The sequence below is a fragment of the Podarcis erhardii genome (assembly GCF_964252035.2).
Source record: "Podarcis erhardii genome assembly, chromosome: 12".
Classification (NCBI taxonomy): domain Eukaryota; kingdom Metazoa; phylum Chordata; class Lepidosauria; order Squamata; family Lacertidae; genus Podarcis; species Podarcis erhardii.
In genome coordinates this window covers 18538447-18554031 of record NC_138513.1, presented here as the reverse complement: position 1 = coordinate 18554031, position 15585 = coordinate 18538447, and the positions used below count along the sequence as shown (strand labels likewise).

The window sequence follows — 15585 nt, the reverse complement described above, 5'->3', positions numbered from 1 at the left end:
GGGGTTGGCGCGGGGATGGAGGTGACGCAATGCCTGCAATCCCGAGGAGAGCTGCGCAGCGGCGGCCTGAGCAGAGGGCGCGCTCCGAAGGCGAAAGGGAGGCGCCGCTGGGGCTTCTGGCGCGCGTGCGGCTCCGCCCCTGCCGGCCGGCCGAGCTGAGGCGAGGGGGCTGAGGCGCCTCCTATCAGCAGAGCTCTGCGCCGCTGCTCCAGCCCGCGCGGCTGCTTGCAGGTGAATTGAAAGTCGTTGGCGGGGAGGGAAGGACACAGCCGCCGCCGCCGCCGCCGCCTCCTCTGCTTCCTCCTGCCTCTGCTGCTGCTGCGTCCTGGTGGGGCAGCCGAGGCGCGTGAAACCCGCACCCCCAGCCGAGCCCGGCGGCGTTTCTCCTTCTGCCGCTGCAGGGCAGCTGCTGCGCTGTGCCCGTACCCGTGCCCAGGAGGCGCCCGCCTCAGGGGAGGCACCGGCCGGCCAGGCATGTCTTCGCCGAGGGGCTCCCCGCTCGCCAGAGACCTCGACGGAGCAGGAAGGACAGGCAGCCTCAAGCGCGCAAGTAAGTCTCCCCGAAAGTTTAGCCTTCGCAGCCGGGGGTGAGGTGGCGTGGGGTGGGGGAGGCCGTATGGTTTGCTCTCCTCATAGTTTCTGGGTTAGGATGACTCGGCGGCAGTCTGCACATGCTCAGAGGCGCGCTTCTCTTTATTGCTTCACCTTTCCCGCGCCCTAGAAATAGATCCCTTTCCTCTAGCCTATAAATGGTGCCCCGGTTAGTACCAGCTGCGGAACTGAGCCCGCGTCTCGCAACCTTCCTGCGTGGCTAAGAATGGCTCCAGGCTCTCTTGTCTTTCACTTGCGCCTATGGATAATGAGAAGCCGTCTTGTGTTTCCACGTCCCCTAAGCTTTGGGGAAGACTGGCTAGAGGGGGCGTGGGGAACATGTCACCCGTGGGTGTGGAAGAGGATTTCTCGGAGCAGGAGGGAGACTCTTCCAAGTCCGGTTAAGGAGACTTTGAGGCTGTAGTCTTCTGTGCACTTAAAAGTGGGAGTACATCCCATGGAACACACTGGGATTTGCTTCCATTTAAACGTGCAGTAGGATGGAGTTGTGTGTGGTTCAGTGGGTGATACCCACACAAATGGAGGTGGGGTGGGGATTAAGGGGACTGGTCACTCTTTTGTGCCACTTTCCTTGATCTCCCCAAACCAGCCATCCCCTTGTGAGAGCATTCTTGGTTGTGGGATAACAAGAGACTTTGACATATTAACTGTGTGGTGAGGACTGGGAGACTGTTTCTGTTCTGTTCAAAGACACTTTTTTTTTTTTGCATGGCAAACTTTACTAGCACTTTAGAAGGGCAGAATTCTAAGGGTTGGAGAATGCGGTATGTGTGGGTCCTGCCACCCAGGAGTCAACCGGGTTTCAGATTTGGTTATTACACCTCTGCATTTCCATTGCTCATCCCTGTTCATCCATGATATGGTTGTGGCTATCTAGTGTGATGCTGATTTTGCTGATATTACCTTGGGATCGTTCACTGTTTCCTTTTTTCTCCCGATCTTTCCTCTTCACCTCTGCACCCATCCATCATCTGCAAGGAGGCTAATTTGGGAGCCAGTGGTGACCTTGGAGCATTCTTCCTAGCCAGTAGACCTATAGAACATGCACCTTCTTTCTGGGCTGCAGTCTTCTGCTTTGGGCAGGGTTCTGGCAACCTTGGACTCTGGATTCTACATGCATTATTTGTATGTGTATGTATGTATAATCTTTCCCTGGGACCAAGTCCTTCGCTTCAAAGCTTATTCTGCTGTGTGTTTGGCTCGCGTTGCCCTTGAGCAAGGGATTTGGATTAAGTTGCCCAAACTTCTTTCTCCTAGGCAAACTTCACCGCTTGTGCTCTGTAGTTGGTGGCTGGCTCCGACTGCAGCGAGTTAAATGCTGCTGCTTCTTGCCCCGTGGATATATGCTGAGCTCTGCAGAAGGACCTGCTACAGCAGCAGTTTGCATTGGCAGATAATCTTCTGGATTTGTTCCTTGTCTGATGCAGGGGAGTAGTTGCCTGAATGCTGGGAATTATAACCTTTGGTTCTAGGCAGCCTTTTGGGAAGAAGAGGTAATTTAGGTACCTTTTGAGATTAACACTGTTTTAATTAACTCGAGCAGGCTAATCGCTGGGCACAGGATTGGTTCAGGCTGTTACCTGAAAATGGGGAAAAGGCATGCTAAGAATAGTGAAATAATACTGTGTCCTTTTAATTGGGTTGCTTTTTTATACTCCAATGACTTCCTGCCTATAATTTGAGACCCCTTTTTAGCCTCTAATAAATAGTAGCTACCCTTGAGAGATTGTTTGCATCTGTACACCACGGTTGGAAGGCTCTGTAATCATAAATACTTTATTGTGCAAAATTACCCTTCTTATTATAAGATGCATGAGGAGTTTGCTGCTACTGCTGCTGCTGCTGCTGCCACCTCATAGAATGGAGATCAGTGTTTCCTTAGGTAAATTTGGGAGGAGATTCATGTCTGTATGACTATATATACTTTTTATATGTAGTACTTTCTAGCATACTAGGTATTTTGCAATCATTGACTTGTATCCTAGGGGAGGTTAACATAAAAATAAACTCTCAAAAGGAAAGTTTCTCCTCTTCACTACAGTACACAAAAATGATAACATTTGCAGAACACAGTCACTGCTTCAGCCATAAAAGCAGAGATTAAAATCACAGAGGTGATGAGCCTTTCCTTATTTTTTCCAGGCGTCATCAGGTGCTAAAAAGATAACAAATGCAGGGTCAGGCAAACTTCCCCAGGGAGAGAGTTACAAAGCCATAATGCAGACCCTATTTCTGGCTACCGCCTACCTAATGTCTTGATGACTGGGGAACACAGAAAAGAGCCTCTGAGGCAGATTGCAAAGCAGGGCTTTTTAAAAAAGGAAAATGTGGAACTGCCTGATGGTATGTGGTTACAATTTGCATGCAAAACACACACTGCTGGGACACACCTGTGTGTTTTCCTAGTCTATGCCTATGTGCATTCTTGCCACCACATTTAGAAACCTACTTAGAGTAGGATAAAATCCTTGGAGCTGGAATTTGACAACACTAATACAGAAGAGTGTAGACACAAATGTTTCATGTAGCTTTGACCCCAAAAGGTCTTTGGTAAGAATGCCGTATTGGATATTATTGGAATCATTGCTCTTAGAATAATAACATTGACAACTTCGCATGGCTTATCAGGAAAGGAGGGGGGTCTCCGTGTTCTAGAATTATTTCCTTCAGATTAGAAATATTGGTGAATACTCTGTCAAGCAGTCTTTCTCAGCCTTCTGTCCCTAGATATTGTTGGACAACAACTCCTGTGATTCTTTGCTAGCATGGTCAGTGGTCAGGGATGATGGGAGTTGTAGTTCAAGAACATATGGGGACCCAAGCTTGAGAAAGGCTGCTGTAGAGGGTAGCAGTGGAGTCTGTTGAGAGTGTTTTTGGCAGGGGGAGGTGAAATGGGCATGCTTGATCAGGGTCTGGAAGTCTAAGCGAGCTTGGGCTTCTTAATGTACTTTTCAAATTGATCTCATACACTTTTTACATCACCCAGCATAACACAGCTTGCATTTTAAAATATTCTTATTCAAATGTTCTTATTCAAATGCTCATTTTGTGTATGGCTGCCCATTAAACAAGGATTTGGGCTTGCTTATATGTAAGAAGGTATTTATAGATTGTATAGGGCTTTACTATATGTGTGAACTGAAACAAAAAAACTGAACTGCTTTCTATTTTCAAAATATAATAAAACCTTATAATAAAGTAACACAAAACAGTACCTGTACCAGTGCTAGATAATTCCCAGGTTAACATACTCATACTAAAATCAGAATGATCTAACTCTTAACGGATAAAAGCCGTAGTAAAAAATTGGATATTTAAACCTATTTACAAACCTCAAGAAAAAGAACCTGTTTTAACTCTGTTGTGAGGCCACAAACAAAAAGGCCCTGTTACCACCCCTTCAGATTGTACCCAGAAATGAACCAAGGTCTTCTTCTAAAAAACTGGCTTGATGCCTTCCATTTTTCCTGCTCCTAGTCAATAATGCGTATGTTGTATTTTGAACTATTTCTGTTCAAAGGCAGCCCCCATGCTTGATAAACTGCAGAACGAAGGAGCATTTCTGCCAAGAGGCGGGTGGCAGACCAAACAGGGAAGTGGGTGGGATTCAGACTGTGTGGAGTGTGGGCTGAGGGATTGTTCTGTTCATGTTGGCTCACCTACTTCATTTATTTATCACCAGCTGTATAATAACGAAGGGCTGTAGCTCAGTGGTAGAGCAGGTTCCCAGGTTCAATTCCTGGCATTTCTAGGCAGGGCTGGGCAGGACTTCCTGTCAGAAATCTGTCAGTTTGCCAGTATACAACAGCTGTGTGAAGCAAGGCAGCACAACTGTTACTCCTCTGCTTTTCTTAGGCCTACCAAAATGTCACCAAACAGTGTGCAAGCTTTCAAGTTCTCCAGAATGCTTTATTAGGCTATATGGCTGGGGTCAGCATATTCAGCAGGGGGCCAGTCCACTGTCCCTCAGACCTTGTGGGGGGCCGGACTATATTTTGAAAAAAATAATAATGAACAAATAACCCAGAGATGCATTTTAAATAAAAGCACACATTCTACTCATGTAAAAACACCAGGCAGGCCCCACAAATAACCCAGATATGCATTTTAAATAAAAGGACACATTCTACTCATGTAAAAACACCAGGCAGGCCCCACAGATAACCCAGATATGCATTTTAAATAAAAGGACATATTCTACTCATGTAAAAACATGTTGGTTCCTGGGCCGTCCGCGGGCCGGATTTAGAAGGCGATTGGGCCGGATCTGGCCCCCGGGTCTTAGTTTGCCTATCGATGCTATATGGCATACTAATTCATGGAGTGGAGAGAAGGAATAAGTTAACTGATGGTGAAGCCGTAGGAACTTTTGTCGCATTTTTATTGGCCTAGTAAAGATATTGCTCTAAAATGGATTTTTCTTCTTTTTAATGGGCTAGAATGGCTACCCCTTCTTCTTGTTCCCCTGTTTCAGCCATCTTCAGCTGAACTCAGTGCTCTGTTTCTCTCTGTTGCTAAATTCAGCACTACCATTGTTATCTCCATAGCAGAACACTCCCCTGAATGACTGTGCCCCAAGCTACCCTACCCGGAATGGAATATAAGGAATATTAGCCAACCATCCTGGAGGGTTAGCAGGAAATCAGTTTAACATAGCATAGCCACCCAGCAGCTGTGACAATACAGTTTTCTATCAGCAGAACTTTTTATTCTTTTAATATCCACTTAGTTTCAGGTTTGTTGGGCTTTGCACCTCACTTGTGATGGGCTTTCTATTCACAGGCAGCAACCATTTTGCAAGTGCCCAGTTGATGTGCGACCACCGACATGTGCATTGTTTTCAGACCTGGAAGGGGTTGGAACAGGCTTACATGTGACCACTGACACACGCCATGACCCAAAACGCAACCCCTGCACAAACAGGGAGTTGCCCTGTCTTTGTTTTATACACCCCGCCACTTCTACTTGTTCTCTGGGCGACTTACAAAAAGTCAAAATGACAATAAGGTAACATTAAAAACTAGAACATTAAAACACCACCATGAAAGGGCAATGTAAGGAAAGGAGTCGGTGGAACTAAAATGAAAAATCCAATGCAAAGTGGCATAAAAGCAATGTAAAGAGATTTAAGAAACCTGAGATAATAAAAGCCTTTGTTTGGCTTTGAAACAACATCAAGGTAGGCACTAGTCAAATCTCCCCATGGAGGACATTCTTCAGTCAGGGTGCCACCACTGAACAGGTCTGTCCTTCTGCAGCTACCTGCCACATTTCAAATGGCAGGGACATTTGATTTAAAAATAATAATACTGTAATGAGTAATTTGGTTTTTAAAAAATGTTGGTGCAGAAGGGTAGTGATCTTAGGTCAGGATCTTGTGGATACATCCAAATGCTCATGTATTCAAATACGCCAGGTCTTCCACAACTTTGGAACCACAGCTCCTTGCAGTTCATTGGGTGCTGCTTCCCATAATCTCAACCCTTTTCGGGTGTAGGAAGGGGGAGACCTGACGGCCCTCTCTGATCAAGTGTTTGTGGTCTTCGCTTCAGTGCGTGTTCACTTTTCCTAATTGAAAGTACTTCTCTGTCCCAAAGGCTGCATTTCTGAACAATCCAAAGCTTCCCTCACTCATGTGTTTCTAAACAAGTCTCTATTTCTCTTTCTCGTTTTTATAAAGGAACTACAGTGGTGCCTCGCAAGACGAAATTAATCCGTTCTGTTAGGCTCTTCGTATAGCGGTTTTTTCGTCTTGCGAAGCAAGCCCATTGACAGCTTAGCGGATTAGCACTATTAGCGGTTTAGCGGCTTTTAGCGATCAGCTGTTAAGCGGCTTATCAGCGGAACAGCTGATAAGCGGCTTAGCGGCTTAGGAAAAGGGGGGGAAAAGGGGAAAAAACCCGCAGGAACTCGCAAGACATTTTGTCTTGCGAAGCAAGCCCATAGGGAAATTCGTTTTGCGAAGCGCCTCCAAAATGGAAAACCCTTTCGTCTAGCGGGTTTTCCGTCTTCTGAGGCGTTCGTCTTGCGGGGCACCACTGTAATCTCATTGCATGTAGCCAAAGGTTTCGCTAAAAGGGTAAACACAGTGTTTATAGAAGTAAGAATGGACAAACTAATAATGTGGTGATGGCTGCTGTGTTAGACAGCTTTTGAATGGGTTGGGGGAGAAAATCATGAAGGCAGGCCTACTGTCAAAACCGTACATCCTTTGGCAGCTGCTGAAGGCCCCACAGGTGCTTAACCCTTGCTCTGAGTTGCCATGCTTAGCCTGTTTGTCTTTCCCAGACTGCTTTTTGACAGTTTAAATGGTGGGCTGCTTGCAGCCACCTGCTGCAGACTGTACAGTTGCTGCCTAATATTGCCACTGGAAATCCTACCAAGTTGGATTTTGCCTGTGCCTCATCCAGCCTGGCACCAGCCCTGAATGAAAGAGTACATCTCCACTGCTATGATCCAGAATAGCTAAATGGAACTTCCATCTACAAAGGCAAGTATGGGGAGCCCTTGGTCCTGCTGATGTTTTGTTGAACTACAATTCCCATCATCCCTGGCCACTGGCCATGCTTGCTTGGACTGATGGGAATTGTAGTCCAGCAACCTCTGGAGGGCCAAAGGTTCCCAAAATGTGACCTAAAACAAAGTGAATTGGTTTTTGGTTGCCCCACCATAGCCACTGTCTTAAAAGTATTTCCAAAAGATTGAATTACTGAATTGACAGGATTCTTTGGAGAACCTGGTGGGGAAAGATTTGATGAGTGTGCCGAGTGACTAATCTGGCAGCTCAATGTCTGTACCCACCCAACTCCCTCAAGGGAGAAGCCCAAGGCAAGAGGTAAGAGGAAGTAAGATTGGAATACGATTGACTATGTTTAATTAAAGAAGCAGATTTATTAAGAACATGCAGGATGCAACACTGCAACCCACCTTGGGACTGACAGTTATGAGAAGCGTGGGATTGATTATTATTTTTTTAAGAAATAAATTTCAACCACTTAAAAAATTTGTACAATTTGACTTATAAATTTTTACAGACTACTAGCATGGGCATGTAGATCATGTGCTTCAGTGGATCCCCTTTTTTGATAGCAACTATCATCACCACCCAGGCCAGTGAACATAGTGGTCAGTTTAATGCAAATTGGAGGTTGTATACTGGAAATGGTAACGAACAGATGAAGTTATCTAGAGGCATGCAACGGCCACAGATCTGATTTGTACCCTAATTTGGTACCATATAAAGCACCCCCCAGATTGTTGAGTGTCATATGGGCTGGGAAATTAGTTCAAGTCTTCTCCATTTCTCCCCCATTGACTACCAGGAAGTAAAAGAATGGCTATAACTTCATTTCCTTTTAACAGAAGAAGGTGAAATGTGCAGATATACTAACTCTTCCAAAATGTGTAAAGCCTGCCAAACCCAGATGCAAATATGTCCAGGTGTTTTTGTGCTGGGCAGCCTTAAAAATTTCTTCTTTAAAAAAAACCATATAGCTTTTTAATTTTGGGTCAGAATTGGATGAAATTTGCAACCCTAAGGTTGCCAACCCTCCCAAGTTTCAGAAGGATGACTACAGCATTTTTCCTCCAAAGGCAGCAATTGCAGTCTGAGGATATGTGTGTGTGGGAAAAGGAATAAACGAATCTGTTCCTCGTGTTTTGTGGACAATTGTTCTGCAAATTGCAAGCATGAAAGGGGTGCCCTGGCGAGAAACCTGCTGAATTACAGGCAAATAGTTCCAGGGGCATTTGTGCTAGGAACTTTTTAAAAGTTGATTTGTAGGTGGGAAGAAATAAAAAGGGATTGTTTTCCAGGGAAAACCATTCCCTTTGATTACAAGCTTGGCCCTTTGCCCTCTCCTCATTCTGGGGCTTGCTCTCATTTCATCCATCCTCTCTCCTTGGCATTGTATGGCAAGCTTAGAGAGGTTAATTTATTAATTTATTATTATTATTTATTATTATTTATTTATTTATTTATTTATTTCAGTAGATACTTGTCAGCACATTTTTCTTTAAAAAATGTTAGGATTGCTAAAGCATAACAAAGCACTTCAGAAGATCCTGGTTCAACTCTTGCCACTTTGTACTTTTGCCCAAGAGCTCTCCAAGGCGCCCTACTTCATCTCAGAATTCATGAGCACCTGTTATACTCCTCTGCCAGACTCTTCATAGGAACTTCACTGTGAAATGGTCACAGTGGCAACACTCACTGCAGGCTGCTAGGCAGGTGAAACAGAGGTCAATTTGTACCACTGCCCTTTCAGCAAGCAACTTCGGGGTCTGCGTTTAACCAAAAATAAAATTTATTTGCGTTTCCTGTGACTGATTGATGCCTAACTTCCTAATTCTTTGTGACAACATATTAATACATTTTCTTCCTTTAGTTTCAATTTTACCATAGAATGTCTAATATGCAATTCTGTGGTATGGTGCATTTGGTCTCAAAACACTGCCTCCCCCCACCCCCAAACCATATTTGGTAAAGCAAACATGAAGTGAAACACTTAATCCTGGTCCAAGGTCACCTCTTGACAGTTCATCACTTGTAGTCCGTGGAACAGTTATATAATTGCACGCTTAAGATGAGTATATTTCAATTCTTAGTGTAAAACAGAGATCAAGGCATTCTCCTAACTCCTAAAGCTTCTGCTACAACAAAAATGAGGCATTAGGGTAGCTAAGTGGTTCTCAAACTTTTTCCCCCTGGGCCACACTTTCAGAATAAAAATTTGCTCATGCCACACTGAATTTTTTATTGATAAGACATACATTGGCAGAAGGAAGCAACTCCTAGCAGTGTTTGAGTTATAACACAGAACACAACTGCTTTATAATATGATCCTGGAACATCCAGAAAGGATAAAACAATGCAGCTACATAGGAACATGAATCATTCCCCAAATATAATTATAAATGAGTTTCTTGCATATGTACCTTAAGTATGTATATAAACTCACTGAGGTGTGTGAGTTTCCTTTTGCTGGGCAATCTCATTTATATCAGGTCTAGTTTGAGACCAACAAACTCTCATCTTCTCATCAACACAAAGAAGACTTTCTCTTTTCTGATCTTTCATATTTGTCGGTTGATAATCGCTGTTCACAACAATGTGTCATGGAGAACTGCGGAAGAATAGCCAATGCTATTCTCCAGCACTCTTTTCAGTCAACTATTCTGGATCTCAGCTAGGATTGTTCTCAGTATAACTTGATGCTCTTGCTCTCTTTTTGAATATCTATCTGTCTATATTCTGCAAATAAAAGTATATTTTGATACTGTAATATACTACACTGAATTGTTCAAATGTTTCTTTGATTTGCCTTGAATATTCCTGTCACGCTTGCCATTCTCTCCTTCCACACCAGTATGGCATGCCACACCCTTTAAGAACCGCTGGAGTAGCTGTATTTTTAAAATTATCTAATTTTTAACTGACTATTTAGAAGAAATTAGCTGTCATATTATCAGAAACAGTCTACTGTGGTATGTCTTAACATTGCAGTGCCTACAAAAGAAAATAGTCTCCTTTTATCTTTGCAAATGTGTTTACTAAATTGTTCTTCTAATTTGCTTTACTTCTAATTGACTGCCTTTTCTACAGACTGCTTTTGAAATGAGATGGAGTCATTTGAAGATGAAAAAAATTGCACTTGGCTGCTGTGTTTTAGGAGACCTGTAACACACACACACACACACACACACACACACACACACACTGTGTTACATGGACATTTTCTCTCTGGTAGGAAGTATTTGTGACTAAAGAGTGCATATGCCCTTGCTGTATGTTACTCGGCTGAAAATCCCATATGTATTTCTGCTATTGTTGATGGCGTTTAATTGAAATATTTGTCCTGTTAGGATTGTGTCTGTAACTTCAGGACAAAGTGGCAGGAAAAGATGTCTGCGTCAAATGTGGCATTGTGAGGTGTTAGGAGAAGCTGCCAAGGCTGTTTGTGATGATGTCGGGATTTTGTGAACTCCCTCTTGACTGTCAAGTAGCGCGCTTGTCATCTGTCGAGTTGCTAAGGTCACCTCTAGATGCGAGAAGGGACAGTTCAATATCACACAAGATTGTGTGAAGCAGGAGGCATAGTAATAGTAGGCTCAGGACCCCAGCATGCAAAAGATGTCCACCCAAGTAAAACCGTATTCACCATCAGCAAGTCGACAGACTCTCTGAGCCACATTGGAGCTGACAGTGGAATTCAGAACCAATAATTATTTTGTCGTACTTTCGTTTCCTGATTCTGCTCTTGACCTCTGGTCAATCACGCTCTCACCCCATTTCAGACTCCCCATGCCTGCCTACAGGAGTGAAGAACCTCAGGTCTAGGCTAAATGTGGCCCTCTGCACCTTTCTGTCTGGCCCTTGGGAATGTCATCATACCACGCTTCCCCCAGGGAACACCCAATAGTGGTCCTGTTTTATTCCCTCTTCACATGCTTTTATTTTATGCAATGTGCTCTTGAACTGTGGTAGGCTTGAGCTGTGTATTTGTAGGAATCTCATGACTTTCGCATGGTTGCTAGTGTACAAAGAATCACATCCTTGGCTCTGCCCACTGTTGGCTTTGTGGCCCCTGAAAGGTTGCTCAGTAAAGAATGTGGCCCCTTGGGCTGGAATATTCCCCACCCCTGCTCCATTAACCTTCTTTTGGAAGCTATATTTCCAATAAGCAGCCCTCTGGCCCTTCCAGTTTTTCTCTCTTGCTCAGGGCCTATCTTCTGAGCTTCCCTGCCTCTCCTTCCGGCTGTAGCCTTTGCCCAGGAGGGGCTCCATGGGGCTTTTGTCTCTTCACAGCATGGTCCCTAAGGATTAAGTGGCTCAGAAGATGAACATAACAAGAAATGGCATCAATCTGGATGTAACAATAGAGGATCAGAGAGAGAGAGAGAGATAAGTGGATTGATAAATCGAAGGAAGAAGTTATGTACTGTTAAATGAGAAAAGTGGATTTAATTGTTTTGTAGACTTGCAAGATAATTTTTACAGTGTTCTTCCTGCTGAAAAGTTAGTTTATAAGGATGCTGTGGAAATCTGAAGAAGTCTGATCCAGTGCCATGAAACAATGATTTTCTCCAAGTATTCTGTTTTATACAATACTATGAAGGTTTTGGAACATGTTGCAAAGTGTACTAGTTAAAGGGGAGTGTTTTATATTGTAGACGCTTATACCTAAGAATCTGCAATAGAGGCGCTTTATTTGCTTCACTGTTTGCTGCCAAATGGCTATAGAATGGAGAGAAAGAATGTTGTTGTTTTTTGGTCTATTGACATGAAATACTCTCTGGCTCAGGGAACTGATACTAGAATGCACATCTTCTTAAACGTTACCATTTCAAAGAGATGCAGGCAGCATTAGAAAACTGCTTGTTCCTTTACATCATTCTGATAAGACATTGGGACAAAAATTATTAACTTTCATGGATGCATGCATGCATGCTTTAAATTGGCTGTGATGATGACGACCCAGAACTACCATGGGTCTAAACCACTGAGCCTCTTGGGCTTGCTGATCAGAAGCTTGGCGGTTCGAATCCCCGCAGCGGAGTGAGCTCCCGTTGCTCTGTCCCAGCTCCTGCCAACCTAGCAGTTCGAAATCACACCAGTGCAAGTAGATAAATAGGTACTGCTGCGGCGGGAAGATAAACAGTGTTTCCGTGCACTCTGGTTTCCATCACGGTGTTCCGTTGCGCCAGTAGCGGTTTAGTCATGCTGACCACATGACCTGGAAAGCTGTCTGTGGACAAACACCAGCTCTGTTGGCCTGGAAGCGAGATGAGTGCCGTAACCCCATAGTCGACTTTGACTGGACTTAACCATCCAGAGGTCCTTTACCTTTACCTTTACCATGGGATATAGAGAGAATTTTGGGGAAAACATGTTGCAGTCGAGCTGGGGGGTGGGTGGGGAGAAACGAAATGGTGTCTGGAATTATACTGAAGAGGATGGAAACAGCAGGCAATTTTAATACCACTCTGTATCTGTTGTGCCCGTCTCTTAAATGAGGCTGTGGATCTGTGGATAAGTAATAGAAAAGTACAGCTGAAATAGCAAGGAACTGGAGCACCATCCCATTGATGACTAAACCTTCTCCAACCTGGTGCCTCCCAGAAGTTTTGGACCACAACTCCTATGAGCCCCAGCCAGCATGCCTCTGCTTGCTGGTGCTGAAGAGAATCATAGTCCAAAACATCTGGCTGTAACCATAAAGCAACTGAGGCATGCTCATTTAATCATCCAAAAATAATATTAAGAACAGGGCACAAGAGATTTATAATTATAAATCACCATTATAAAACTATTAAAGGTCTCAACAGATTGGGATGGGAGAAAAATGGTTTCTCTCTGTGTACGTAGAAGTAAGGAGGCAGTCAGTGAAAATGGTTTCTGGTAGTTGCAGGACAGATGAAGTCCTTCTGCATAATGATTTATTTGGGGGACATGTTATCAATTGAATGAGTGTGTGTGTGTGTGTGTGTGTGTGTGTGTGTAGGGGCTATAACCAGTAACTGAACTGGGGATAAAAGTGGGTTTCTGAACCTGTTTAAAATGGGAGAGTTGGATTAACATTTAGTTTCAATGTTTTCATTAATGCCATTCGAGTTGTTGTTGTTTAGTCGTTTAGTCATGTCCGACTCTTCGTGACCCCATGAACCAGAGCACGCCAGGCACTCCTGTCTTCCACTGCCTCCCACAGTTTGGTCAAACTCGTGCTGGTAGCTTCGCGAACACTATCCAACCATCTCGTCCTCTGTCGTCCCCTTCTCCTTGTGCCCTCCATCTTTCCCAGCATCAGGGTCTTTTCCAGGGAGTCTTCTCTTCTCACGAGGTGGCCAAAGTATTAGAGCCTCAGCTTCACGATCTGTCCTTCCAGTGAGCACTCAGGGCTGATTTCCTTAAGAATGGATAGGTTTGATCTTCTTGCAGTCCATGGGTCTCTCAAGAGTCTCCTCCAGCACCATAATTCAAAAGCATCAATTCTTCAGCCTTCTTTATGGTCCAGCTTTCACTTCCATACATCACTACTGGGAAAACCATAGCTTTTACTATACGGACCTTTGTTGGCAAGGCGAGGTCTCTACTTTTTAAGATGCTGTCTAGGTTTGTCATTTGTCATTTGCCATTCGAGAGAGGGTGGCAAATAGATGGACTTTCCCTCTGAGAGGGGAACAGTTTTGCAAGTAGAGGGGAAACAGTGGCAAGCCATCCCTGGATTCTTTTACCAAAGTTAAAAGGAGAGTAGTGCTGTGTCTTCAACAGCCCAATGTGACGTAACTTGCCTCTTCTCTCATCTGTCTTAATGACATTAGATCTCTAGGTAGCAGAGTAATTTACCTCCGTCTAATGGATGGGGGTTTAGAGCTTGAAATGTATCAAAAGCCTTGGGTAATAGTCTAATCCAGATGTTTGTTGAACTACAGCACCCATCATCCCTGATCATTGGCTATACTAGTTGTGACTAATAAGTTAAATAACATCTGGAGGACACTGTGTTGACAACCCCTATTAATGAGCCTCTTCTCCTTGTACCTAATTAAATCCCCTCTCTCATTCTGACAAAGCTGAAACATGTGTCACTTTTATGCTCCCTTGACATGCTCAAGCAGTTCTCATAAACCTTGGGGCTCCATGGGAAGAAGGAGCATGCTTCTTGTTCAGAGCAAATAGCCCACCTTGGGTATCTTTAGTTACTAGCTAGTTTTGGAAATAGTAGAAACTCTGTATTGAAGCAAGTTGAGTGACTACAAATAAAACTCTTTGGAGTTGTACTGTGCAAATGGCAGGGCTGTTGCATAAAGTGAAGGATGGTAAGAATGGGTCTTTATTAATACCGGGGCATTTATTAATTGCTTTAGGAAATACTGTTATGGTATAGAGCGTCTAGATGTAAGAAGCTTCTACATGCATTGTAAGATGTATCAGAGAGTGAATTCAGTAGCTACTTGAATGGCGTAAAAGCTTTTGACAGCATCCTGCACAAAGTAGAACACTTGCCTGAAGAAACACTTGAGTTATTGGACTGAAATAGAAGGTACAAAAAGCCATAGACCTTTCTTTTTAAAGGCTCATGGATACAACAGCATAAACTACTTTGCAGTTCTTGCATTTATGCTTCTGTTGTGATGCAATCACTCTGACTTTTCCCTTGGTTTGCTTCACCTCACTTGCCAATTAGAGAAAAACTATTTAGGAGGCCTAACTACCAGAAGTTGTGATATAGCTGTCTGGAAGGTAGTGCTTTCAATGTGCAGCATGCATTTGATCTTTCCAGACAAACTGCTTTTTACTTGGCAAATCCTTAGGAGAGAAGAATGCTTTTCAACTTTGTTGTATTATTACCTTTTGAGAAATAGCTATTGCATAGTACAGCAGCAGCTAATCTCAATGAAGGCAATTAAACTGCCCTTGTACTTTATGTGATAGCTTGCTGCACATAAATTTTAACACCTAAACTTTCATTTGCTTCCTTATTGGCACACAATATTTATTAACACAGAACTGAGTTGAAAGTGTGCTTAGTTCTTACACATGAGTCAGTTTGGTGTTGTGGTTAGACTAGGACCTGGGAAATCAGGGTTCAAATCCTCACTTAGTCAGGAAGCTCACTGGGTGATCTTGGGCCAATCACTGCCTCTCAGCCTAACCTACTTCACTTGGTTAACTTAGATCCATTCGTTTTAATGTGTCTACTTTGACTAGAACTTAGTTGGATACAACCCTCTTTCTTGCACAATGTCACATAGAAATTTCTTCTTGCTCTTGTGCTGCAGTTTACTGCCAGAACGTCTTCCACTAGTGCCTCTTGGCACCCAACCAACCATTAGCTGTGATTCCTGCATTGCAGGGTATTGGACTAGATTCCTTGCAACTCTGCAGGTCTATGATTCTATAGCCCTACATCTTTAAAACTGCATTGAAGTTCCCAGCTATGATGATTGATCAAAATGGAGTCAAAAATAGAC

At 43.7% G+C, this 15585-nt stretch overlaps 1 protein-coding gene across 2 annotated transcripts in view; it reads left to right on the top strand.

Moving 5' to 3' along the window:
- The first annotated feature begins 451 nt into the window (after positions 1-451).
- The window catches only part of KIAA1217, a 356312-nt gene continuing 341178 nt past the window's right edge, over positions 452-15585 (top strand). The window contains exon 1 of one of the 2 annotated variants that reach the window (XM_081834625.1): positions 452-550. In XM_081834625.1, the coding sequence (XP_081690751.1) occupies positions 475-550 (76 nt within the window). In that variant the 5' untranslated portion in view covers positions 452-474. The remainder of the gene's footprint in view (positions 551-15585) is intronic. The other variant, XM_081834636.1, reaches the window with a different exon arrangement.